The following is a 27,010-nucleotide window of genomic DNA, read 5'->3' as shown; positions in this document are numbered from 1 at the left end:
AAAAAAGAAGGGGGAAAAAAAACCCCACAAAGGTTTCCTGCTGGGTTTCCATGGCAAACAGAAGGCACTGGAACACGGAGACGAACACTTCCAGCAAAAACCCCATGATTTAAACGGCAGGATGATGGATGGCACATACGAAGAAAAGGAAGAACACACCGATTTACACTCACGTGGTGAGAAAACACACCCGCGCGTGGAATAAGCTGGTGACAGCCGTGTTTTCTTCTCGTCTCGTCGTGACCGTGCCACCCACGCACACGGAAAGGAGAAAGATGGATGAGGGTAACACACGGATAGACACGACCTGCAGCAGCAGGATGAGAAAGAGGAGGAGGAAGGTTGAAATCGTCCTGGTGTTTTTTAAGTTTAGAAGAGAAATGCGGATGTGGAGATGTGGGAAAGAATATGAGGATACGAAAAAGAGAGAGAGAGAGAGAGAGAGAGAGAAAGAGAGAGAGCGGCTTTTCTCCCGAGAAGGAGGCGTGTCAGCAGTCCGGTATAAAGTCCAGATCTGTTCTCTACTCTTCACTTGAGGAGAGGGAAGTGCAACTCTTAAATGATACCGTACTTGTTTTTCGACGTACATTGCAACCGGACACGCAGTGCGTATTTTGGGTGTTTGAACAAAGTAGCGGAGGATAAGAAGCTGATCCGCGAGAGAAAGGGAGCGATAGAAGGAAAGATTCGTCATAACACACTGGTGGAAAACCTCCTAGCAATTGTTTACTGTAGCAGAACAAAAAGTAGCGTTTGTTATTGTGTTGATCGCAAGCTGGTTGTTTGGGAATCCGGGGGCCGGGAGAAGAAGCGCAGACGAAGCTTAATAGCCCTGCGTCTGAAACACGAACCACCTGGACAAAGCTTTCCTCTGAAACTCCCAACACACACACACGCACACACACACGCACGCACAAGCACCACCACCACCACCACCGCCGCCGCCGTCGTTGTTGTTGCTGCTGCTGCTTAAGCTGCCGCCGCAGTAAAAGTGATCAAGCTGTACAGCCAGAGAGCCGAGGAAGGCCGCAGGGAGGAAAAACCAAATCTGAGGACTGGCTGCAGGTGCCGGGGGCGACCATGGTGCGCGGAAGCCGAATGTCAGAGGTGACGTCCCGCTGGGGTCTTTGGGCATTTGGCACATTGTCTCTGGTGGCCCTCTGCTTGTCCGATCAAGCCATCCGCTGCCCGGCATGTTCCGAGGAACGCCTCGCTAGCTGCCGCCTCCCGCAGGACTGTGAGGAGACGGTGCGGGAACCCGGTTGCGGGTGTTGCCCCACCTGTGCGCTCCCCAAAGGGGCGCACTGTGGAGTCTACTCGCCGCGATGTGGCACCGGATTGCGCTGCTACCCGCCGCGTGGCATTGAGAGACCACTACATTCGCTGATGCACGGCCAGGGATTGTGCACGGATGAAAGAGAGGTGGAGGAAAACTCAGGTGAGAACGATTCGAGTAAAGCGGAGAGCCGTCGTTTTGCTTACGCGAGTTTCTTTTCGTCACTTGCAAAGAGCTCGGAGCCGCTAGGATTACACGGTTGGTGAGCAGGACCGTGGAGTCCCGGCCTCCCCGTGACTGATAAACCCGTCTTCGGTCACGGATCGCGGGGTTTTACCTGAGCAAAGCAGGGTCACCGTATGTGTGTGTGTGTGACTATGCATTACTTGTTTACCCTAATCCTGGCTAAACCGCAATCCGGAGTGTGCACACTCACGAACTCTTCACGCATTGCCTGGTTAGTGAAACCAGACAGCCCCTCTTACTGTCTTGCTACCACTTTCTATGAAAGTCACAGCTGTAAGATGCAATAATCTGCCGATTATGGTTGTTGACATTTGTCTGCTTATGTGGTTAAAGGGCCGGTGGTGTGTGTTTGTGTGTGTGCGTGCGCAATCTCCATACACGTTACCAGATATGCGCGAATGAAATAAAATCATGGTTTATGCAGTGATCTCATGGTACACATGGAGGCATTGTGATGCATTTTAGTGATGCTGTGCGTTTGGCTGTTTTTGGAACGGGAGGAGGCAATAAAATCTGTTGTATGAAATAACTAATGGCCTTTAGCCACTGTGGGGTTATTAGAGCTCTCTGCAAACAGTAATTCACACTGCTGCTCCTCCTGCTGCTGCAGGCGTCTCTGTGGGTGCTGATGTCTCTATCACAGTTCTCCGGACCCACTTCTTGACTTGGTTGTTGCATTCCTTGCACTCATAAGCACTGCTGTTTCCACTTTGGAAAGTCAGACGTTTACTACTGCTATCTTATCATCACAGGAGGTTATAGCTCACCGGGTAGATGCAACCGAAAGCTTAGCTGTTTGTCTTTCTGCTCGCAACAAAGGGAGTGGTGTTGATTCCCATCACGCCAGATGAGATGATTCTTTATAAAGTGTTGCACACGAGGTGGAGCTTTCATCTGTTTCCCATTACGTTAACACTACTGTGTTGGGGGACTGAGCTCCCAGACCGCTTCAGGTAACGGCAGTTAGCTGTCTGACAATCTGGGGCTAGAACACCAAAGGTTTGGATCAGTAGATACAAAACTCCCAAGACACTAATCTCCATTGCAGCATCTGTTTCCACTGGCCCTGCATGTAGTCAATCTCCACCCCCATACCCTAACAAGCCTTCAAGTGCATCGCCCATTGCGTACAGCTCCTTTAGGAGGATGAGCTCATCGGCACTCTTTGTGCCAGACTTGAAATGAGAGCCTTCTGCTCTCTGTGCAGGGCTAACTTAGGTTATACCGGCGCATAGCGTGCCTTAATGGAATCAGAAAGAAGAGGAAGGCTGCTCAAAGTAAGATTAAAAAAAGGGGGAGGGCTGATTCAGCGCTGCCAATTTTTTTTTTTTTTTTTTTTTTAACTGTGCAACTGGTCTACTGCTCTCCTTCAACCTATTATTCAAGGTTTGATCTCGTATGTCCATCTGACTTGGTGTCACACTAGAGCACACTTTGGGTCAGTTTTAATTAAGGCAAGGAGCAGCTTTAGTCAAAAAGAGAGTTCATGAGTGGCCACTGTTCATATGCATTATTAAAGAAAAGCGGCAATAGCCTGACTGCACATCTGAAATTGTCTCACTCCTAGCAACAGAGAACATGTCGGATAAATATAGAAGTGGATTTAAAAAAAAAAAAAGAAAAAAAGAACAACATGAATAATGAAATGGATCCTGTGATAGGGTCCATTTTTATGGAGCATCGAGGGGCGTGTATAATGCTGGGTATAATCTTTTCATTTTTAGTTTTTGTATTTGTGTAGTAAGCCAAAACCCTTTGTTTCACTAAGGCACATTTAATACTTCCACCGAGCCTTAACTCAGTGTTAGGATTTCCGTACTAACTCCAACATTTTATGTTAAGATTTATGGCTGCTATTGTTCTCAAAAACCTCACAATTCACAGACACACTCTGTGTTAACAGTTTCCCCTTCAAATAGTCACTGCTGAAGACCACAAGAACAGAATTAATAAACAGACTGATACATATATTAGAAGGGTTTTACATAGTTGTGTGCATGAAATTCGCAACTGACACAGAGGTTTGCAAAGGGAACACGATACTTGATGGGTTCTGGGAGTTACCGACTGGTCAAAGAGGAATTGTCTTAATACTAAATCAAGATTTTCTTGTAAAAGTATTTTGACTTGTATTCTTCAGCGACCAGTTAGTTGTCATCCTGGCTGGTGTTAAGGGAAACAACAATACTTTCCTGACCATGACAAAAAGACAATATAAGACACTTTAATGATCCCACGACAGGGAAAAAGAATAAACATATTGCCTTGTGTTGCAAAAGCTCTAGGATTTATTAGGACATATTTTGTAAGTATCATTTAGAGAACTTGTGGAATATCAGCTTCAGCTACCAAAAATCAGACCCAATGGTTCGATGTCATTCATTGCAGCTGCTGTGGCCTTCTATTCATTGATCTCAACATTGCTTGCTCTCCCTGTTTTAACAAATTATGGATGACTACCATCCACTGAGCACAAGTTACCCATTGAAACAAAAGCAAAGAAAAGCAATAATTACTGCCTTCAGGATTCAGTTGATGTTTCCAGGAGTTTGAAATGATCTTTTGTCTCATCAAAAGTCACAAAGTTGGTATAACGACTAAAACAGTAGATTTACAAAACATCGTCGGGTCTTACTTTTCGGCCAGATGAGTCAACACATCATTTGTTGCTTGCTTTTTGTAATTCGCTGTAATTAATGTGTATGTGCTTGAGTTACGACCAAAAAAATGCTCAAGGCATTGTGTTCTCTGCCACGGATCTATTTTTTTCTTTTTTTTGGGGGGTGGGAAATAGTAGTTTCTTTAAATGAAAAGACTGTTTTCTGAGAACCAAAGAAAGTCTCAATCTCCTAGGAGGCTGTGAATGTGGGAAATTTTCACATAACACGGGTTGTTTTCATCAAACAGATGTTTTGATCCCAAAGTTTTTGCCAGGATAAAGAATAATGTTTATCCAGATGATGATCCATCTGGAAGACTTGTTGCTCTTACTTGAACTCGTACACTCATGTCTCTCATACGTCTGTGTGTGTATGTGTTTTGTATCTGTTTAATCAAAGCAGGAACATTCGGCTCCAAGGCTACCAAGTTGTTTTTAATCAAACAACATTGCTGGTGAGGCTGAGATAGTCAAGAATCTTACATTCACTTTCATTGAACATTATTTCCCCCCAAAAATGTAGTGGCAGTGACCTACAAATCTATGATGCCGTTTGATATGAAGTCATTGTTGTATTTTTCAATTATGGCAAGAAATTAAGCCTCTGCAGCATGTTTCCTGCCGCTGACTATTGATTTGACATTCTGTTATGCCTTTAATGGTGTAAAGAAATTATAAACTGAAGAGATCATCATAAATCATGGTCTGACATGGCTGAAAACCTGATGAGAAGGAATTAGTCAGTATTTTGAATGTGCTATCTGTTGCTCAGGAGAAGGTAAACATTACATGCAATTTTTTCACCATTTTTGTTTTTTAAAGTCAACTTTTAGAAGGACTTATCAAGTGTGAGGAAGAAGCAAAATGTTTCAATAGTGTAAGAGGAAAAGCTTTGCTGAGGGAGGAAAAGGCTGCAGATGATGGATCTGGTCCTGTGGTAGAAGAGGGAGTGCCTAGGCTTTTAGACACATTTAATTGACATCAAACGTGTGTCTACAGATTTTGGCATCATATTATTATTACTTTGTGCAAAGTCTGCTTTGGTCATACTAATGTGATAATATCTGTTATTAATATTTGTTACTCACAGACATGCACTGACGCTTAAGTGGGAGTTAAACATTTGAGCCAAGGAAGAAATCAACTTTTGGCAGTTGGAATTGCATGATCACCTTTGTTAGAAAATAAGTTGATGTTTTGGACAGAATTTAATATTACTTCCATGTTTGCAATGGAATGTCTGTTGTAAGCTCATATTTACCGATATATTTATTTTTTGACATATTTTGACAATATATGATAAACATCTCTTTTTTTTTTTGTTTCTATCTTCATTAGTTTTTTTTTCAACACCTAGATAAACTGAAAATAAATCATCGGAGCCATACATCATCATGCATTTGATTTTGCCATCTTAAATCCAAGTGCAGTTAAATCCATTTGCTTTTCTATAACTGGTTTCTATCTAGAACCCTGTTTCAGTCCTCATCCATGGTCTCTAAGCTGCCGCTTTCTCAACTTTAACAGATTCTTCAGAATATCAACAGCAGAAAATTTGACGCATTGATGATCAGTCTCTCTTTTGTTATTATCAGCTCTCAGCACAACAGTCATGAATGCTTGGGTACATACTGGTAGCTTTTTGTTGTTGGAATCCTGTTTGCCCTGATGTTAGTTTAAAACTCAGTGCTAATGCTGTTTAAGAACTGCCACTATTGCTTTTAACCCCTTACATTCAAATAATAACCATGTGCTCACAATCACAATTACATTTAAGTAAGTTTGTGCCTTTTAAAGTCCTTCTAATCACATAAATTCAATTCCTGCTATTTTAGTTACTAAAGGCATTCCTATCAGCCTTTAGACATGACAAATCTTTTTTTGAGATGTAATCTCTGTTTGAAGTTTTTATTGTCATTAATTTTACATACAATCACAATATTAGGATTTTCTCATTAGAATATCATATCATTAGAATAGTGGATGTGTATTTCATTCTATAACAGTGCAGTCATTATTTTGTCCAGGTTTCAAAAAATGCAATAATAGCTTTTTACTTTCTGTCAGGATCCGAGTTTGTCGAGACCTAAAGTATAGGAAAGTGCTCCCTTGATACAAATTCGTTATTATTTCGAACAGGATATTTTCAAGTAAAGATTTCCAGTTCTAAAATAAACCAAAGTAAATTCTTGATGCTGTTACAAAATAAACTTTCTGATTCTCAGATTGTTAAAATGAAAACCTTCATATGTGGATATGACACCATTTTGCGTAACACAGAAGTGGCTGTCTGCGGCTCAGATCCTCCACTATCTCCCGCTGAATATGATTCAAATCCTAGATTCTTCATTTCAAAAACAGACAATAAACGTCAAATGCCCTATTCAGGTAAACAGGCTATAACTGGTCAAAATAATTTCAAGATCCTCTTTTTCTCTTCTTCCCTATTCTTTTGGTAAACAATAAATCAAGTTCCATTTGAACTGCTGAATCGGTCAATCATTAAGACTGACTACAGTCTTTTAAAAACACTTTTGCACTTGTACATAGAAGATGGTTTCTGAATTTTATAGTTGATATACACTTTCTGTTGGCACCTACAATGCCTGTAAAAAGTATTAAACCCTTTGATGTCATCATCTTTCCTTGCTTTTCTAAATCAAATTATGGCCAATATGTTTTTTTTGACAAGACTTTGCAAAATAATAAATGAATAGAAATGTTAAACGTGTTAGCAAATGAAAAGAAATTTGTAGAATTAGTTTTTACACAAATATTCATCCCTTTCATATCCCTTCAAAGTGAAAGACCTAGTTCCACAGAGGTCTGGCTAGTTGAAGCTAGTTTCACCGTTAGTGAAATGGAGATGACCTGTGTGTAGTAGAAGTAAAAGTTGTTGTAGAATGAAAATAACGTTGTCTGTATTCCTGTGACAATTGCAACAAGAAGACAAAAGAGAACTTCAAGCAACTCAGAGAAAAAGAAATAAAAAAGTGAGACCCACATGAGATGGCTCAAAGACGATTTCCAAATTACTGGGCATCCCATGGAGTTCAGTTATATCCGTCATTAAAAAATGGAAGGACTATGGCGTTTGTCTAAATCTGCCCAGAGCTGGCTGCCCTTAAGAAACTGAGTGGTCAGGCCAGAATAACACTGGTGAGTGAGGCCATTAAGACACCTTTGACCTCTCTGGAGGATTTAATAGCTTCAGTGGCTCAGATGGGACGGACTTTACATGCAACAACTGTTACCTGGGTTCCTCATGAGCTGAAGCTGAATGGGAGACTGGATGAAATCCCACCTGGAATTTTCCCAAAGACACGTGGGAGACTCCAAGATCAATTGGAAGACGGTTCTGATAAGACGAATTGAGCTTTTTGGCCATCAGACTAGATTCTATATTTGGCAAACACCAATCCCTGCACATGTGAAGCACAGTGGTGGCAATATCATGCTCTAGGGATGCTTCTCAGCCGTAGGCCCTCAAATGCTTGTAAAGGAAGAGGGGATAAAAGAATCCCAAAAATATTGCTTAAACCTGGGGATAATCCGATTTTAATATGCAAGAGAACTTTGACTTGGGAGAAGAGTTTTTCTTTTTTTTTTTTTTCTTCCCCAAAGGACAATGATCTCAAGCATAAAGCAAAAGCTACACAGAAATGGTTCAAAGACAGCAGGGTGAATGTGAGCTGCTTTTCAAGGAAGAATGTCAAATATTGCCGTATGCAGATGTGTCAGTCTGATTTAGACACAACCACACAGTCAGTGCCGTGAATTCAGCCAAAGATACATCTACAAATTAATTGTGATTTCAGCTTTTGCTTTTTCTGTTGAGATCTTGCTTAATAACTCGTGATATGATATAATGGAAAAGGTTGATTTTCTAGTTATTTGTTGTGTCATCCACAAGTACTGCATATTTATGTAACACTAAATTTCATGAAGCCAGCCAATAATGGTGATTAAGCGGTCTAGGCTGGTAAGTTAAAGCTGTAGTGATCCCATCATATGTGCATCTCTATGGACATGAGACTGATGGTGCACTGCAATACATCAGCTGCAAAACATTGCAGTATAGGAACTTTCAAAAAGGCTACAGGGCTTTCACAAATCACAGTAAACCACACAAAATAAGTGCCCTTTTCCATGGAATAATTTGTTACAGGGAGGTGGTCTTTCCTGCTGGGCCTTATGCCTGTCGCACCTCTGACACTGCCTATGAAGGACTATGCATGTCAAGGGTGTCCTTTTCCTTGAGGCAGGCCTAAACCTGACCGCATACCACAAGGTTTTGCTGCAGGGTATTCAGCTGGGGACCATCGTTCCTTGATGTTTCACCCATTAATCCAGAACATCTACTGGTGGCGGGGCAATGAACAGGGACGTCTCCCTGACTCCCCCTGCAGCAAAACCTAACTAGATGTTGTTCCAAAAGCCTTGTCTCGACGTTTCAGCCAGAGCAAGTGCCTTGCATTTTGGTGGATCTACAAAGTGTAGCCCCACTTAGGCCCAGATCCTTGAGCAGGCGTGATGTTGACCTCAGCCATAACAAAGTCCTTCCTCTACTTTCTGCTCACCTGGGACCGTAGGATGGATGGGACTTGTTTGTGTTGCAGTCTTCCAAAACAACCGTCTGCACCCCTCCATGGCCGTCAATTTCCTTTCGGTCTCAACCGTTGTGTTTGCATCAATCACTGCCCTGTCAGAGGAGTCTGTTAACTCCATCACCAGCCGTGCCTTTACCCTTTAGCCCAGGGTGATGGATTTCAGGGGTAGCTGGAGTGAATTCCATCCATACAGGCCAGCAGTTGAGGAGTACCTTGGTAGGCCGAGTCATTTGGGGATGAAGGATGATGGTTGTTGCCTTCAGATGATGAGGTGACTTCACACAGCTTCAGAGGCCACATCACCCTTGGGTACAGGGTGAAGTGATAACACTACAGCTTGTACTTTCCAGATTATGGACAAGCTCTGCTTAGTCTAGGTGATTTTCATCAGGGTCCATAACGCATTTAGCTCTCCTGGGCAGTTCTTATACAGCTTGTACAGTATCTCATACAGGTCTGGCGCTGAAGCAGATCTTGCCTGCTGGACCACGTAACTGACCTCACTAAGCTTGGGTGGTGATACATCAAACAAGGCTGATGGTTCGGAGGGCCTAGGTACATACTCCCGTTAAGCCTAGGGGTATGCCTAGGCTTAGCCTCGACATCCTTGTGTGTGTGTGTGGATATGCTCATGGAGATATCCAGGGTCCCACTTGTCCTCTCCGCAAGGAGCCCATGTGGATGCTAGAATAGATTCCTGAAGAAACTTGATCTTTCCTTCTCCATTCTTCCCCTCCATTTTCTGATGTGTTCTGCCCTCCAGAGGTTTGCGAGACTCTCACCCCAGAGAGCTTTCAGGCCCTCCTTCTCAGACTCCTTTGCCTTCCTCCAATGCTTACAGAGCTGCCTTCTGCTTGGCACTAAGTCTTCCAGTCTCTTTCTCCCTTCTGCCCTTTGATCTTGCTACAGCTTCTCTGATGGTCACTTCGTCAAACCTTTTGCGCCATTCTTCATACAGGGTTTCCCCGGACAGGTTTAGTTTAGCTACTCCTGGCCTGCAGAGCATTTTGCTGCAGCCTTAACAGGTATTCGTCCAACTTTCTCCTCTCCTAAGCCTTGTTGGACTTTGGCCATTAGATCTTATTCCTTTGGAGTGGGTTCTTCAGGTTCTGGCCTTTTGGCTCAACTCCATTCTCGGGAGCGCTACTAGGCTCACTTCTTGGGGTTCATCACCATCATCCCTTTCCTCCTCTACCTTCCTTTTCTCCTGCTCTTCCTCTGCAACTTTGGGCCCATTGGCTCTGTGGTTGTCAATCCAGACATGGATCCATTTGTCTGACCTGCCCTTGACCTGCAAGGTTGTGCTCGGCTACCACTGCTGCACTTCTTCCCATATGGATGTGCGGCCCCCTCACAGTCCCCCCCCCAGGCATACCGGCATCTTGTCTTTTGCTGATGGACCGTGTGGTCCATCCTTGTTGGCCCTGTCTTTCATCCCGCCTCTTGGAGGGCCTTTGGCTTGTTTTCTTTGTTTCTTCTTTGTAGTCGGCTTTGGATGTATTCCTCTTAGAAAACTAGAGGGAAGGGTTGCTAGCCCACTTCTACCGATACAGTTCAACCTGCTGCCACCAGTCTCTCGTGGTTGTCCTTCAATCTTCCCTGGACTCCTACTGCTCTACTCACTGTAGTCACTGTCTTCATTACAGGGAGGAGGTCTTTCCTGCTGGGCCTTAGGAACCCCTGTTTCACTTCTTCACATTTGCCCCCATAAAATTGTGTCCACTAGAAAGTGAAAAATTGCAAATATAGTACAAATTGGGATGAAAAAACATCCTGTCATTGAGAGTGGAAGAAAATGAGGATTAACAAACTGTAAAAGAGACAAGGTTGAAAGCACAAAAAAAAAAATTCGCCTCAGGTTAGCACAGAAACCAGTAATATCCTCATTGATTGCATATATGTCGTATTGCACAATGTGCAGACAACTGACCTGCATCTTGTTTTTATTTGCTGATAGAGAGACTGAGTGCCTGGTACGGACATAGAAATAAACTAGAGATAAAACTGGTACAGTGATCACAGATCAAGAGGACAGCTTTCAAACTTTACTGCTTTAATCCAGTGCCTGTATAAAAATTGCCACAGGCTTGATTTAGAAATGCAAAAAATAGAGTGACTAAATCTCACTGTCCTCAGGAGAAAGAAAACATGTGCATTTGCACACTGGACAGTCACTTTGCAGACATTATTTCCTCCAGGCCCGCAGGCGGACGCAAAAACCATGCTGTACCCTCTTGTGACAGTGCAAATATCCTTTAACAACTTCCATCTGGTTGAGAAGGAGGTGCTTCTAGAGGGATGGAGAAGAGGGAGGGGACAGTTCCTCAGGATGCAGCTGGAGTTCTGCCTTCAGGGCTACACAACTACAGAATCGTAGGCACACAAAGGTGAATGTGGTACACACCAAATACTTTAAATAATGGCAGAAAAGTGGTGGTCCTTTAAAAGGGGTCAGTATTTGTTTTTCACCATGTTATGGTGCATCAATCCAAACTTGGCATTGTCAGGCTTGACAAGACATGAAAATAAAATGAGGGAAATGATTTGGTTAGCCTACAGCTTTTCATAATACATATGAAACAATAAATAATTGCCCAGTCTTAGGTTAATGAACTAAATGGTCAAATTGAATAAATCATGTCACAAAATCATTTAGCTGAGTAGTTTGGTTAGAGATTGAAGAAACATGTCTGTCTGTCCTGTAATGTGACTAATATGTTGTTCATACAAATGAGTGTCTTGTCTTCCGCTTATCCTTTAGTGGCTAATCTGGCTGAGAGCACTTCAATTCATTACTCGTCAGCCATCATTCTATCATGACACTTTTCCCATAAAAGAAGAAATAATTAATTCTCAATCAGTTTGTATGATGCAGGACTTTTTCCCCTACTTGGCCTAATGATCTCTCCATTTTTAGTGGCTTCAGATTGATCAATTCTAGTGACAGAAAGAGCGACTGTTCTAGTATTGAAGTAAACATTGGACTGGTATCCTTTTCGGAGAAAATTGGGCATGCAGTAAATGTAATGTAAAAAAAAAACCTGAAACTGCAGTTATGTCTCCACAACGGCGGTCTTGGAACTCTTCAAACACAGACCTGTAAAGTCTGACTGCATTGTCAAAGACAAATACAAACTTTTGTTCTCCGAAATTGCTGTACATCAAGACTACAGTTGCACCTAAAAAGAAGAGGACATCAGATTATACACCCTACCTAAGTCTACCTAAGTAGAAAGGCTTGGTGATAAAACATTTTTTGCACACTGATGGAATCTCATTTTTAGTACATTTCATCCAGAATGATAATGTAAATCTACAGCGTTGTCTCATATGACACCTATTATATATACACTGCTCAAAAAAATAAAGGGAACACTTAAAAAACACATCCTAGATCTAAATGAATGAAATATTCTTATGAAATACTTTGCTCTTTACACAGTTGAATGTGCTGACAACAAAATCACACAAAAATGATCAATGGAAATCAATTGTATCAACCCATGGAGGTCTGGGTTAGGAATCACACTCAAAATTAAAGTGTAAAAACAAACTCCAGGCTGATCCAACTTTGTTGTAATGTCCTTAAAACAAGTCAAAATGAATCTGTGTTGCTTCCTGAGTGGACACTATGATTTCACAGAAGTGTGATTGACTTGGAGTTACATTGTGTTGTTCAAGTGTTCCCTTTATTTTTTTGAGCAGTATATATAGGTGACACCTAATATAATGTAGTATTACGCTATACTTGCCAATGATAAAAAAATGTACCAGTGTAAAACTAACTCAATTTCTTGTTCTTCAGCAATGGACAGACAGGAGATCATTCCTGAGCACCCAAACAACAGCAATATCCGGTGCAGTCCACAAGACAAGCGATGCATTCAGAAGACCCTGGCTCGACATCCTCCTAAATCTACAAATCAGAGAAGCAACAATGCCCGAGAGGAGACCAAGGCAGCACTGGTGAGAAAAACTATCCTAAATTAGCACATTCACAGAAAACAAAAGAAGCAAGAGAAATTATTCACATCTCAGATTTGAACTTGAGCATGTAGGTTCAATAAAGCGTAACCGTTTCAGAACTGTGATACTAATGTGATATTAATCTCTCCAATTACCACTTTAATAGGGACTATATTGGACAACATGTATTGGTCTTACCTCACTTTAATTGTGAATGTGTATATAACATATGCAAACTAACTTCTTAATTTTGCCACAGGTGCTTGTGAGCTATAGAACCCCCATTACATTGCATCTTCAATTTTTCTCCACAAGATCTGTCCCAACAGGATTTTTAAAACATTTGCACTTATAATTATAATAATCTCAAAGTGCATCCTTCCTAAAGTGACTTGTAACCAAATTGTTTAAATGTTCTAGCTCAAGCTACTCTGGTTATCCATCAGGCTTCATTATAAATCCACTTGTCTGGTTTCTCAGGTGTCTTTTTTTCCTCTGTTGGGATGCTGTAGCTTTCCTCTTTATTCCTTGTATCACAATCGCTTCCAACCGAGTGTGTTAAAAGTAATGTGTTCTTTTGTATAAGCAAAATGTTTCTTATCTGTTAGCAAACAAATTTTGCTTCTTATGTAAGACGTCCCATTTGGAGTACTGACCATAAACAATCACGACTGCAGCTATTTGTACACAACTATGGCTGCCAACTTGAAATCTTCTTGCTGATCACAGTACTGTGTCGTTGTCCGTCATGGCTTAATTTTTACTTTTCCAGCTTCTTTCAAACCCCCTCCATACATGAGCAGTTCCCTTCTGGAGTACGCAGTGTGGTTGAGGATGGAAGTTTCCCTTTCAACTGCCATCCCATAAGAAACTGTGCTGGTGAGAATTCTACACCTTCCAATGGTGTGTCGTGATTCTCCAGTTATGAAACGTAGAGGTCACCAATGCACAATGATGAATCTTAAGTAGGTTTTTCATGGTCTGCTGTTGTGAATTTGTTTTATTTTTCTCCTGGAATTTATAGCTGAGGTGAAATCATATTTATTTCTAATTCCTTCCCCAGCAGATCTTGGGTTATTTCAGGAATGCACAATGTAATGCATGTGCAGTAGGACGATCCCTTGCTGATTTAAGTGGGACTTACTGGATTTATTTTCAGTTAAAATAACATCTTTGCAGCTTTGTAGTGACCAGGTTAAGTGTTCGATTTTGCAGGATAACCCGTCTAATGCCTCTTTAGCTGGAAACTATTGGTAGAGTAATCGATATGTCGTGCCACCTTTGGCATTAACTTGGCGTAATGTGTGTGATTATCCTCTAAACCTCATCAGTTGCTGCTTGCTGTTTGGCGTCAAGGGCTTTCTCGCTGCTGTCTGTGACCTTATCTCGTCTCAGTCAAATCTGGAACATTCGGCCCATGTTTTGACATAATACTGCCATTTTTTAGCTGGCTTGACCCTATGGTCAAAGACAGTAGCTAGCTTGCGTTCAGTCTTCCAAAACCCGCCTCTAACACTGAGTGCTTTCAGAGTTTCCTATCGTGATGTGTTGCATTCTGTGACAGTGCAAAGTGTGTAAGTTGCTGTTTTCTTACACTGTGTGCACAATTATTATTTGACCAGATCTTTTTATCCATAATTTCCAACTCCAAGGTGTATAACCTTGAATGCTTATTGGATTTAATGCATATCAGGTGATGTGTATTTGTGTAACAAGGGAAGGGGTGGCCAAAGGAGATCAACACCCCTATCAAGATGTGCATAGTTATCAGGCAGATTCTTCTCCTCAGGAAAAATGGGCTAAAAGAAGAGATTCTCTGAAAAGTCAAAAAATGTAAGAAGTCTCTCAGAGGGATGCACCACTCTTGAAATATCTAAGATATTTGGGCGTGATAACCGAACCAACAAATATTTTTGTTGCAAATAGTCAACAGGGTCGCAAGAAACGTGTCGTAGAAGACGCAAATTAACCGCCAAAGATTTGAGAAGAATCAAACATTAAGCTACCAGGAACCCTTTATCCTCCAGTGATGCCATATTCCACAACTGCAACATACCTGGAGAATTAGTGTTCAGGTGTTCAGTTCTCAGAGACATGGCCAAGGTAAGAAAGGCTGACACCCAACCACTTCTGAACAAGACACATTTGAAGTTGAAACATCAAGAATGGGCCAAGAAATATCTCAAGACAGATTTTTCAAAGGTTTTGTGAACTGATGAGATGAGAGTGACTCTTGACGGAGCAGATGGATGGGCTGTGGTTGGAACAGTAACAGACACAGAGTTCCACATGACTCAGACGCCAACAAGGTGGAGTTGGGGTACAGGTACGGGTAGGTATGATTAAGGATGAGCGAGTTTGACCTTTTGGGGTTGAAAACTGACTCAAAAATCAACTCTCAGACTTACTGCCAATTTTAAGAAGACACTTTCTTCAAGCAGTCTTACAGGAAAAAGTCTGCATCGCTGAAGAAGACTTTCATATTTTTTTTTGCAAGACAACACTCCATCACGTGCATTGAAATACTCCACTGCGTGGCTTGCCAGTAAAGGCCTTAAAGATGAAAAACTAATGACATGGCCCCTTTCTTTACCTGACTTAAACCCTATTGATAACTTTTGGGCCCTTATTAAGCAGGAAATTTAAAGTGAAGGTAAACAGTGCACCTCTCTGAACAGTGTCTGGGAGGCTGTGGTTGGTGCTGCACAAAAAGTTGATTCTGACCAGGTCAAAAAACTGACCGAGAAGAAGGGTGACTATATTGGTCACTGAGGGTTTTTTTTTTTAAATTTCTGAAATGTTTCTTCGTAAATTTTGTGTTTTTTTTTTATTATTCTCAATTTAGCAGGTGATAATAAACAAATGAGATGGGAAAATCTTTTTTTGCCTGATAATGGTATGCATATAAATATTCTCTTTAGAAAGGCAAAATTTCAGTTTTGGTACTTAAATGTTCAGGTTTGAGGGTTGTTCAGCTGCACAAAATGTTGATTCTGACCAGATCAAGAAACTGACTGACTTTGTGAATAGAAGGCTTGTGACTGTTATCGAAAAGAAGGGTGGCTATATTGGTCAGTGAGGGTTTTTTTTTCTTTTTTCAGAAATGTTTTTGTAAATGTTGAGTTTTTTCATTATTCTCACTTTAACAGGTAAATAAACAAGTGAGATGGGAAATTTTATTTTTCCACTTAGTTCCATAATTCTGCACACTAATAGTTGCCTAATAATAGTATGTATACAGATATTCTCTTAAAAAAGCCCAAACTTCATTTTTACGACTTAAATGTCCAGGTTTGAGGGTTTGTTAACATTTTGGATTGACCAAAAGCACTGTAGTTGTACAATGACAAAAATAATCCTCAAAAATACAACTCGCCTAATCATTGTAAACCTTTCTTAACTTGGCCAAATCTCTGAGAACTGAACTTGTACTTCTTGACACTCCAGGTAGGTTGCAGTTGTGGAACATGGCAGCACTGGAGGATAAAGGGTTCCTGGTAGCTTCATGTTTGATTCTGTCAAACTTTGGCGATTAATTTGTTTTTTTTCTTTGACAGGTTTCTTGCAACCCTGTTGACTATTTGCAATATAACAGTTGATGATTCTGTGATCAGGCCACAGTATCTTAGACATTTCAAGAGTGCTGCATCCCTCTGAAAGACTTTTAACAATTTTTGACTCCTCAGAGTCAGTTAAATCTCTTTTTTTGGAGCATTTTTCCTGAGGAGAAGAATCTGCCTGATAACTACGCACATCTTGATATGGGTGTTGATCTCCTTAGGCCACCCCTTCCCTTGTTATACAAATACACATCACCTGATATGCATTAAATCCAATAAGCATTCAAGGTTATACAGCTTGGAGTTGGAAATTATGGATAAAATGATGATCTGGTCAAAATAATCACTTGCGTAATTATTTCGCAAACAGTGTATATGTTGCCCGCGATTGACTTAGCAACCGGTCCTGGGTATGCCTCGCCCAATGACATAAGCTCCATCATGTCCACAACCTTAAGTGCAGGATAAGGGGTAGATAAAGGATGGATGGATGTTTTCATAAGTAACCAATGTGTTTTGGGCAAGCAACATACATCTCTCTCTCATAGTAAAAATAAAACGCATGGAATTACATTTGTTCAAATCCCAGGGAATATTCTTTCCTGACCTTTTCTCCCAGTCTAAAACTTCCCCCCATTTTTTTTTCTTTTCATGAAAAGTAGCACGTATATTTTGCTTTATTATTTTTACTAGCATGTACTTTGACCACAGTGATTAAATTTTGACATAGCTGCACTTGCTTCCTGTTCAGATAAGAGCAGACCTTAGGGTGCTCCTTATGAATTAAATACGTATCTGACTTGGTGAAGTCCTATGTGCGTGGAACAGTTTGCACAAAGGGGTTCTAGCATTTTGTGTGTCCCCGAGTCTGTAAAAAGACAGTTGGAGAGAGCACAAATGAGTCTTGAGTTGTGTTGTTGAGTTTTATTATGTGTCTGTGCTTTTTATTTCATTTTATGGCCAGCCAAGTGTTGCAGTGTTTAGTGCTTCCTCCTTACTGCAAGAAAGTTTCTAATGTGATTCTGACAGTGGGTCTTTCTGTGTGGAGTTTACATGTTCTTCCAATGTCTATGTGGTTTCCATCTAGTAAGTTCATCGGAGTCCTCCAGTCTCTGGGCAACCCTAACTTCTGGATAGGTAGAATACACAGTGAATTAATTATTTTTTCATTTCATGTCTTAATCTTATTTACAATTGGCTGTGGTTTCCCCGAAAGGGAGCAGTCAAAAGGAAAATATGTTCTTACTCTTTATTGCTTTTTGTTTGTACAGCACTTTAGTGGAAAGAACTCGATAAATACAATAATATTTTTTTTTTTATTATTTCTAATTTCTTCCTCTGTTTTTATATTTTAACTCACAAGACACAGGACATTTTTGAAGCATGGCTCTCTTCTTTTTAATGTAAAGGTGGCTTACCCAGCAGCAGCACTCCGTCTCCTTGCAGTAAACTTAGAAATAAAATAATCAGTTAGATGTAAAGTCAATCAATAAATAAATAAAAGTGGAGTACCCTGAAATTTAGTATGAAGCTCTTTTCTTGGATAATGGCAAACAGGTTTAGCTCCGGTTCCGTTGGACCTATAAGCTGGACAAAGTGGTATTTACAATGCAATTGAGGAAGTGTTAGGAGTTGTTGGTGTTTCTTGGCAAAAAAAAAAAAGAAGATTAATAAATGGAAATTGAGATTTAAGCTGTATGAGACTTGATATAAATGGAAAAAATAACAGATAATGGACAATCATAGCAATGTATTTGGTCAACGCTAAGAAAAAAAATTTACTTTTGTTTAGCATAAAGAGGAAGTGGTCCGGAACTTCTACTAAATGTGTTCCTATAAACATGGCATTGTATTTCCAAACAAAAGCCGTGGTTGAAACCTCAGTTGCTGACCAACAGTAGTGGTTATTTGGCTGTTTTCAGCCATGCTAATTTATCTTTTGAGTGTCAAAGGAATTGTGGGACATTTCTCTGTATTTTTGGAGGAGAGGCACGAAAAGAGAATGTTTTCTGTGTTAGATCTGTGTAAGGATTTTTTTTTCCCCCAAACATTTTCAAAGTTACATTTCTTTGTTAAAAGTTTCTCACCTAAAATGTTTTGGTCACAATGTTTAAAATGTTGCAATCTATAAACCACCTAATGAGGACCAGCAGAATTACTGTGTTGTCGTTCATCTTTGATATGTTAGAAATTGCTTTCATTTTCATTTCCATGTCTAAATCATTCCCTATGTACATGTTGGGTTGAGACTCAGGCAGTTTTTTTTTTCTGTCTAACTTGACTTGGATATTGGAAAAATTCTATTACAGAACATTGTGACACATTGTCAAACTGTACACAATTCACAGATGTTTCTGTTCCTGTTGTGTACTTTGTGTTTGTAGAATTGGTTACTGCACTTTAAACATGATTACCCTCTTTCACGAAGTCACAGTATGACTTGTTTTCTATCTCACCATCTTCTGGTTGAGGTTTGAATGCCAAGAAGGGGGTTAGATACAAAACAATAAGATATTAAATGTAAGAGAAGCCAAAACAACATGATCAAATAAACATTGCAATAATTCTACATCACCCAAAGTCACCACCTAGTTTAGTAAATCAAATCCATCTTGATGATAGGAATTTTTTCCATCTGTTATTAAATCACTGAGGATCTGTAATTATGAGGTCAGAATCAGGCCCAGTTATGGAGCTCTTATTGTTATTATTATTTAAACTTAAAAGCAGCAGCGTCTCCTTCTTTAGGGCACTCTGGTGACATAATGCCAACAAAAAGTCCATAGATTATTGGTGCAAAGGTACAGGTATATATTCTATTGAACACTGGACAGTTATGAAGTTTGATATCAAATTTGGAAAAACAACAACAGTTCATTATCGCTAACAAAAGTTAAAATTGTGCTTTTCCATAATGCTTAATTTTTTATCTTCCTTTCAGGCTCCATGTCGTGCAGAGCTGCAACGTGCACTGGACAGGCTGGCATCAAACACCCGCACACATGATGATTTCTTCACAATCCCCTTACCAAACTGTGACAAGAATGGGGATTTCCATGCTAAACAGGTCTGAACTGTCAGTGTTTATATGGACTGAATTGTACATTTTTTTGTTATCTGTTTTCATGATTGTTTTTTTTTGTTTTTAATTCTACAAAGTGCCTATATCCATAGAAAAATACTGATTTTTAGATGAAAGCAGAAATCTAACACATATTGCAAAACATGTCTGCAGCTGTTGAAACTCTTAGCAAGATTTTGATGCTATTTAAATAATAATAAGAAATTAAGGATGCATAAAATTATTTACAATTGAAACACATAAAATTCCGCTAATCAGTAGATATAAAGCCTGTTGTGAATTGAGAACTTGGTCAATATGTCTTTAAGGCTCACAGACGTTTGTTTATTGTTTAGCAATGATGAATAGTTTTTAACCTAAAGCAAAAGGGAGGGAGGACAACTGCTGACCATTTTATTGAATGTTAGCTGACAGATGATTAATTGGAAAGCATTCATGTATGCGAATATCTATCACTGCAAAAAGGCTCTAAGTGATAGCAAACATTTTGCTAAATCAGAATTGGTAATGGGTCATAGGGGTTATCTCAAGGGATGTAATTCCACCAATTCCACTTGTGATTCTTCTCATTCAATACCAGCTGGGTTTTAGAACCCATTATGACTTGTGAAACATATTGGATAATCTGAATAGGAGCTAAAATGGGTTGTTTCGGACAAATAATGAACAAGTTCATCAATATATCATCACTGTCATAGTCTGGCTGAGTGTCACTCACCAGTGCTTATCCAGGGCTGTGTCGAGCTGGCAGTAAACTTTCTCATCGTCCACAGCTACGTACTCCTGCTCTCCCAGCATGTTCTGGGCCTACCACTAGGCCTATTACCTCATGGCCATTCCTGAAACACGTCTAGTGGGAGGACTCCTTATCAGGTGCCCAAACCACATCGGTGAATAGATTTTTACACACAGGAGCAGCAGCTCTACTCATTTATGTTCAGGAGTACATCATTGATGATGTGTCCAGGTTGCACCACAAGGTGTATGCAAGGACTAACCCAGCATGTCATCCCCATTGACTTCCAGGAAAAGGCTGGATGACAACTGGAGAGATAGTGGACGGCTTGGTGTGACAGCATGCAGGGCTAGCAACCCAAACTGCAAATCTCGAGCACCCAAAAGCATGCTTTTTGCTGCGACCCCAAATGTATTGTTTTCAGACAAGAGCCGAGGACACTCAGTGCCCAGTACTGAAAAGCAAGCAAGGAGGAAATGATTGCCCTGGCAGTACTTAGGGGTGTGGTAAGGGAGAGGCTAATCACTCTTTGACATGCAGGAGAAGGGGAAAGGAGAGAACCGTGCAGTGCCTTCATCTCAAATCCAAGCTGCTCCAAGCAAAAACGTACAGAGAAAAACGTAGTGGCCAACTGTCATACCTGGAGGAGGACATCAAACACCATATCAAAAACCGCTACGATGATATGAGAGAGCAAGACTTTGGCCACTGTGCAGCCCTCATATGCCCACCTGAACCTAGCAATCTCTTCAGAATGAGATGAGCTAACCCCCAAGGAGGTCAAAGAGGTCATCAAATCTGCCAGAGCATCATCAGCACTGGGCCCAAGTGTTGTTCCATACAAGATCTTCCAACATTGCCCCAGGCTTCTGGAGCATCTTTGATCCTTAGAACCATCCTTAGAACTATGTGGAGAAGATGGAGAATACCTCAGCAGTGGAGATACATAGAAGGCTTACGGATTCCCAAGGAGCAATATGTGAGTAACATTGAGCAGTTAAGGACAATCCTCCCTCCTTAGTGTGGAATGCAAAATCTTCAAGATTGTTCCCAATCGCCTGATGGGATTTTTCCTAAAGGACACCTATGTAGACACCTGAGTGCAGAAGGGATGGGGCTGAGGGGTTCCAGCGTGCATTGAACACACGGGGGTGGTAACACAGCTGATCAGAGTGGCACGATAGAGCAAAGAGGACTTGGCAGTGCTCTAGTTTGACCTTACTGTTGCTTATGGACCAATACCACACAAGCTTGTGGAGTTGGCCTTGAGCAGATACCACATCCCAGAGAAGACTTAAAATGTTATCCTCGACTATTATGACACCTTTAGTCTAAGGGTGTCCTCTGAGACTTCAAGATTGGAGTGGCATCAACTTGAGAAGGGCATTATTTCAGGCTGCCTAATCTCCGTGTCTGTTCTCGCTGACCATGAACAGGTTTGTGAAGTCGGTGGAAGTGAAGTGCAGAGAAAGACTGTCAACATCCAGCACCAGACAACCATGGATCAGAGTGTTCATGGACAATCTGACGGTTACTGCAACCTCACTGCACGGATGCGAGGCATCGAACAGCTCATTACTTGGGCAAGAATGAGCCTGAAACCTGAGAAGTCCCGGTCGTTGGTCCTTAGAAATGGAAGGGTGACTGACCAGTTCTGCTTCATGCTGGGAGACATCACCGTCAGAAAAGCCAGCAAAGGGCCTGGGCAAGCTCCTGGCCGCCTGAGGGACTTTGAGCTGAAGGTCTGTTGGTTCATGCATAGGTTGCTGTGCTTGCCATTGCATAAGTAGCATAGCTTTCCTTGTGCATAGCACCAAGCTACTGCTTCCTTTTAGCAGTCAAGCAGAGGAGTTCAAGGTCACCCAAGCTAGAGAAGTCCTGCTCTACCAAGTCTTGGCTGACTCCAAGGTCTCCTCTGCGGGGATGGAGATCAGAACAGGAAGGAAGTGATGTGTCCAGGAAGAATTGGAACGGCGAAGGCAAGGTTGGGGCACAGCACCCTGGTGGGCTCAGTAGCAACTGGTCAGGCCGGGCTGGGAAGCAATCCAAAGCCATGCTTCAGCAAAGCCAGAGGCAAGTAGAAGCGGAAACTAATGAGGTACGGGCCGAGGTGGAGGAAGCTGGCTTCAGCAGAGTGGTGGGCATGTCTCAAGCAGTGGGCCTGGACCAAGTTAGAGCAGACAACTGGCTGCAAGATTATCTGGACAGATCTCTGGAAGGCAGTCACACCAATTTCAATTCTTTGTGCAATCAGTGTATGATGTCCTCCACAGCCCTGCCAACCTGTTCACCTGGGGCTTGGTGGACTCACCTGCTTGCCAACTCTGCCAGAAAAGGGGATCATTAGAGCACATCCTCAGTTGCTGGCCAAAGGCCTTGGGAGAGGGGCGCTATCGTTGGCTTGGCCATGACCATATCCTGAAGGCTGTAGAAGACATAATCTGCTCTGGCATCAACATCAACAAACAACAACACCCTGAGAAGTCCTTAATAACTTTGTTCCGTGGCATGATCACATGGATGAAGCCCAGGGAAGGAAGATGGCAAGGTATGGGGATCTGGTGTCTGAGTAATAGGTGGATCCCGCTGTGAGTCTGTCAAAGTGGGCTGCTGGAGCTTCGCAGGCCGGTCTCTACATCTGATGGTCGCGCACTTGGGGATTTATGGGCTGCACAGGCATCAAGAGCTGCAAGAGTCATCAAGAATATCATGGGAGGTGCTGAAAAGCCTTCACTGTGGCTCTGGTTAAGAAGTGTGGACAAGTAGCCTAGTGCGCTTCCTGAACACAAGTTGAGTTCTGATCATCCCTGGCTGGGTTGACTGGGTGAGGGTGTCTGATGTAAGACCTGAAATGCCTGATGACCCTGGGAACATCACTAATGATCTGTTCAGGTTGGACTACAAGGTATATTCAAGAGCATGTTTTCCCCACCCTATCTCTAAGGCTAAAGCCCAGAAACTCTGTAGAGGAAACTCAGATCAGTCACTTGTGGCTAAGATTTTGTTATTTTGGTCATGGCCATAGATGGGAATTAGAACATAAATGGAGCAGTAACTTGGAATGTATTTGATGTTATGGCAAGAATGCTGACACAGCTGTTGCCGTGTTCGTGTAGATATCCCCAGACGATCCAGGCAGGAGTGACGAGCTGGTCAACTGTTCTACAACCTGGGTGGAAATAACATAGTTCCTCCTGAATCAAAAGATCACTAATCACCTAGACCAGGGGTCGGCAACCCATGGCTCTGGTGCCGCATCCCTGTGGCTTCTGAAAATAATTAAAAAGTATTTGATTGAAATGTATTTTATTTTCGTTTGTTCATTTTGAAAATGTAATTTTATATTTGAAGATGATGGTGATCTTGTAACATCTAAATAAAATGTGTTCAAATATTTTTGTCACTCTCTTAATAAGCGACTGCATGCGCCAATAAGAGGATGACGGCACACAGAGAGATGACAGCATTTTTGGTTTGCTGCCTTTGGATGATTTAAGTTAAGTTTAAGTTCGGCTATTTTTTTTCACAAATACAAGAAGTACTCAAATAGAGTATTTTGCTTAAAAGTAACCTTAAGCCCAAGGTTTTTTTTTTTTCAGAGTTCAAAATATTTTATCCCATGCAGAAATGTAATTTTGTTTTCTCTTCAGCTGTTCATTGCCAAAAAAAATAAAAAATACAACATATATTTTGCTGATACAGAGCATAAAGGCAAAAAATAAATAATGTTATGTGCTGTACTACTTCATTTTAAATTTCAAAAGGGCTGAGTGGTTCCTGGTGTTTTCTTTACGGTGGGGAAACTGATCCAAATGGCTCTTTGAATGGAAACAAATATTATCCTTTCTTTATCCCTGCAAATTATGATTAATATAGACAAGAAACGTGTGCAAATGCATCGATTTTATCTTTAATCAATATTAAATCAAATCATCAAATAAAAAACAAAAGAAAGAAATGACTCTAAATAAAGGATCATTACAGGCCTCCTTCACTACTGTCCTCTTCCACCAAAAAAGGTTACATTTCAGGCAGGACTGTCAACCTGTACAAAAAGTAATATACTGTTGGTTTATGTTGAGCCGCCAGCTTACCGGGATATTTTATCAACCTCTTATTGATTGATATTTTCATGTCTTAAACAAAACACATCCATTCAGTCCATGGATATCACTTCAATTAAGAACAAAATCACCTAAACCTACAAAGGGTAGTCACTGTAACTTCTGAAAAACCTCGGTCTTATACCTTGATCCTGGTTTTACTTTAAACAACTTAAACATGACACCATTTAAAAACAAAAAGTCAATATGAAACATATTTTAAGACACATGTTATATTAGATTTAGATAAATCAGGGGACTTTGGGGATAAAAAAAACACAATTCAAACAAAGCTGTCAGCTACCCGGCATTTATTTGATCAAAACCAAATAGCTGCATTTTGAAACCTGACATTTATTTTATCAGATACTGTATCAACATTCAAATGACATTCATCAAAAAGTTGATCCAGCTAACTGATACAATATTTTTGAAGGGATGAAAAGGATGAAAAGTCAACCCAATGACATATTGCTCAGGTCTAGTCTTTAGACTGCTAGATTTGAAAGTACCAATATGCTGCAACCAGAGTTAAATGTCACAATTGTGCCCCAAAGCTAAGCATGTTGTTTCATGTTTCTATGAATATTAAATAAAATGTACAATTTTATGTTGACAGTGCCATCCTGCTCGTGATGGCCAACGGGGGAAATGTTGGTGTGTGGACCAGAAGACGGGCATTAGACTGCCATGGCCACTGGAGCTGCGAGGGGAACTGGACTGTCACCAATTAATGACAGCAACCCTGAGGGACTGAGATGTTTAGAGGGAGCAGGATCAGCTAAATTCTCCTGGTGCTTATTAGTAGATCTACAAGAGGAAAGGTCCTACATCCTTAATTCTCTTGTGTTCAATGGTGCCTGAGCATGTACAACAAAAAGGGAACCCAATGAATTGAGTTACTTTGCCATTTTTTTCTGTGTATGAGTTTGTGACAATTAAGTTGTAAAACTTATCACATATTGTCTCCACTATGTGAACTGTGACCCTAGACACATGCGCCTTAAAATATCAGATTGTATGATGTGGTCAGTGTTAGACAGTGCGACGTATTATTTTTTTTCTCTGGTTTGACATCTTTCTGTTCTTGAAAAAGTATGACCAACATGGAGAAAATCATCATTTGGACCAAATACTGGGAAAGATTTTGAGCTTGTATTTTAATTAATGACACTTCTTGCCCTGGCCCTGTAATTTTTGTTCCTTCATGTGCCTGGTACCTTAAGTGTAAACAATGAAATACGTGCAAGTGATTAAATGAAAATAGGAATAAGGTAAACAGTCATTAAGCATCCTTTTTTTTTCTTTTGGTTAGAAGATAATTATTAGTTGCATCTTTAGAAAACACCCAGGTTAAAGTGAAATTTGAAATAAGAAAAGATTTGCTTCATTATCCTTTAAAATAAGAAAAGATTTGTTTCATAACTCCCTTCAATCAAAGAATCTTGAGTGGTGCTGGACAAGCTCCAAAATCTCCAGCTGAAACCAAAATACCATTATTACTACTTTGTGCTGTGATGTAGAGGCTTTCTCCAGACTGGCCATCTGAAATGTGGTATTATTCCAAACAAAAAAAAAAAAGCCTCTTAAACTTTTGGGGTGTTTGCAAAGACTTGCAAATAGTATCAATAAGTTCAGGAGGATCAACATCTGCACAAACTGTTGACACAAGCTCACACATGTCTTTGTTTTGTTCATGTCAGAACATTAAACTAATTAGCTTTGCACTGTTGCTACAATATTTTATCAGTCTGTGTAGCAGAATAATGGGCAAAATGAGCTGGAATACAAATGCAGAATCTTTGAACGTTATATTATTGGCAGCCAAGCAACAAATGCTGGATAGAGGATTTATGTGTTGTAGCAAAATAGTTTAATGATCGCCCGGAAGCCAGAGTTGCCTTCTACCACATCAATAATTACAAGTTTTGTAACTTCTCATATTTAAAATGAGTTTTGTTGACTGCACATGATCCTTGGTTAGGAGAGAATGGTGGCAGGAATTTTGAGGACATATCAAGCACTAACTTTGATTGAGAAGATTTGATAACAGCCAAATAGTCAATGTTGAGTAAAATTGGAATTATGCAAGATATGTTGAAAAAAGGAAATAACAAGGGAGACCAAAAGAGCATAAAACAATATTTTTTCTAAAATGGTTAAACTATCAACATGAGAAGATAATCAGTGCCATTATTCTGAGTATGATTGATTAATAAACAAGTGATTAATCCCACATGATAGTAAAACCTCCAGATAATCAATATGAGGGGAAGCTGTGAAATTTGTTTTTAATATTTGTTTTTATTTTGATGAGTCTGTCATTCATTTCATTTTTATCTCTAGGTATAAAAATGTTTGTGCTGCAAATAAGCTCTACTGAGCAGCACTGAACTAAGAAGGCAGTATGAAGTAAAAAAAAACAAAAACCACACACAACCTAACTGTTCTAAGCAGAGCGTGTAATTAGAGCTAAAGCTAAATGTAAAAAAACATGCTCTGAAATATTTCCAAAGACTGCAGGCGTTGTATATCCGGAATCAGTAACAATTCTAGATGCATCATAGACCGTCCTAACACAATTTCAGCTAATATTCAAACTTTTGAACACATAAAGTATATTAATGAGAGATCTAATGTTTTAGGAAAAGCCTTCTAACTACATGAAAAGTGTTTTTTAAAGTTTATATATATTTCTTGTTCTTCAACTGAATTGTGCTTCTCATTCTATCAGGTTGTGTAGAAGCTCTGCATGCATCAACTTGGCATGAG

The 27,010-nt window shown here is 40.6% G+C and overlaps 1 protein-coding gene across 1 annotated transcript; it reads left to right on the top strand.

Annotated features, from left to right (window-relative positions):
• Positions 1 to 519: 519 nt before the first annotated feature.
• LOC147216940 (insulin-like growth factor-binding protein 4) lies at positions 520 to 25,512 on the top strand. Its single transcript, XM_086177239.1, has 4 exons — positions 520 to 1,438; positions 12,597 to 12,757; positions 19,259 to 19,384; positions 24,858 to 25,512. Exons 1-4 carry the CDS (start codon positions 1,081 to 1,083, stop codon positions 24,993 to 24,995), a joined length of 783 nt encoding a protein of 260 aa, XP_086033365.1. The 5' UTR covers positions 520 to 1,080; the 3' UTR covers positions 24,996 to 25,512.
• Positions 25,513 to 27,010: the final 1,498 nt, after the last annotated feature.

The sequence above is a fragment of the Fistularia commersonii genome, chromosome 29, assembly GCF_037954325.1.
Source record: "Fistularia commersonii isolate RoL2024-O1a breed Wild chromosome 29, RoL_Fcom_v1.0, whole genome shotgun sequence".
Lineage (NCBI taxonomy): Eukaryota > Metazoa > Chordata > Actinopteri > Syngnathiformes > Fistulariidae > Fistularia > Fistularia commersonii.
The sequence above is the reverse complement of the archived record's forward strand: the minus strand, read 5'-3'. Positions and strand labels throughout refer to the sequence as shown.

What these genes read in the sequence shown, in the direction of transcription:
- LOC147216940 (XM_086177239.1), top strand. Translation starts at nt 1,081, where the DNA reads ATGGTGCGCGGAAGCCGAATGTCAGAGGTGACGTCCCGCTGGGGTCTT. An exon ending in AGAGGTGGAGGAAAACTCAG is followed by an intron (nt 1,439 to 12,596) that starts GTGAGAACGATT and finishes CTTGTTCTTCAG; the next exon opens with CAATGGACAGACAGGAGATC. An exon ending in AGGAGACCAAGGCAGCACTG is followed by an intron (nt 12,758 to 19,258) that starts GTGAGAAAAACT and finishes TCTTCCTTTCAG; the next exon opens with GCTCCATGTCGTGCAGAGCT.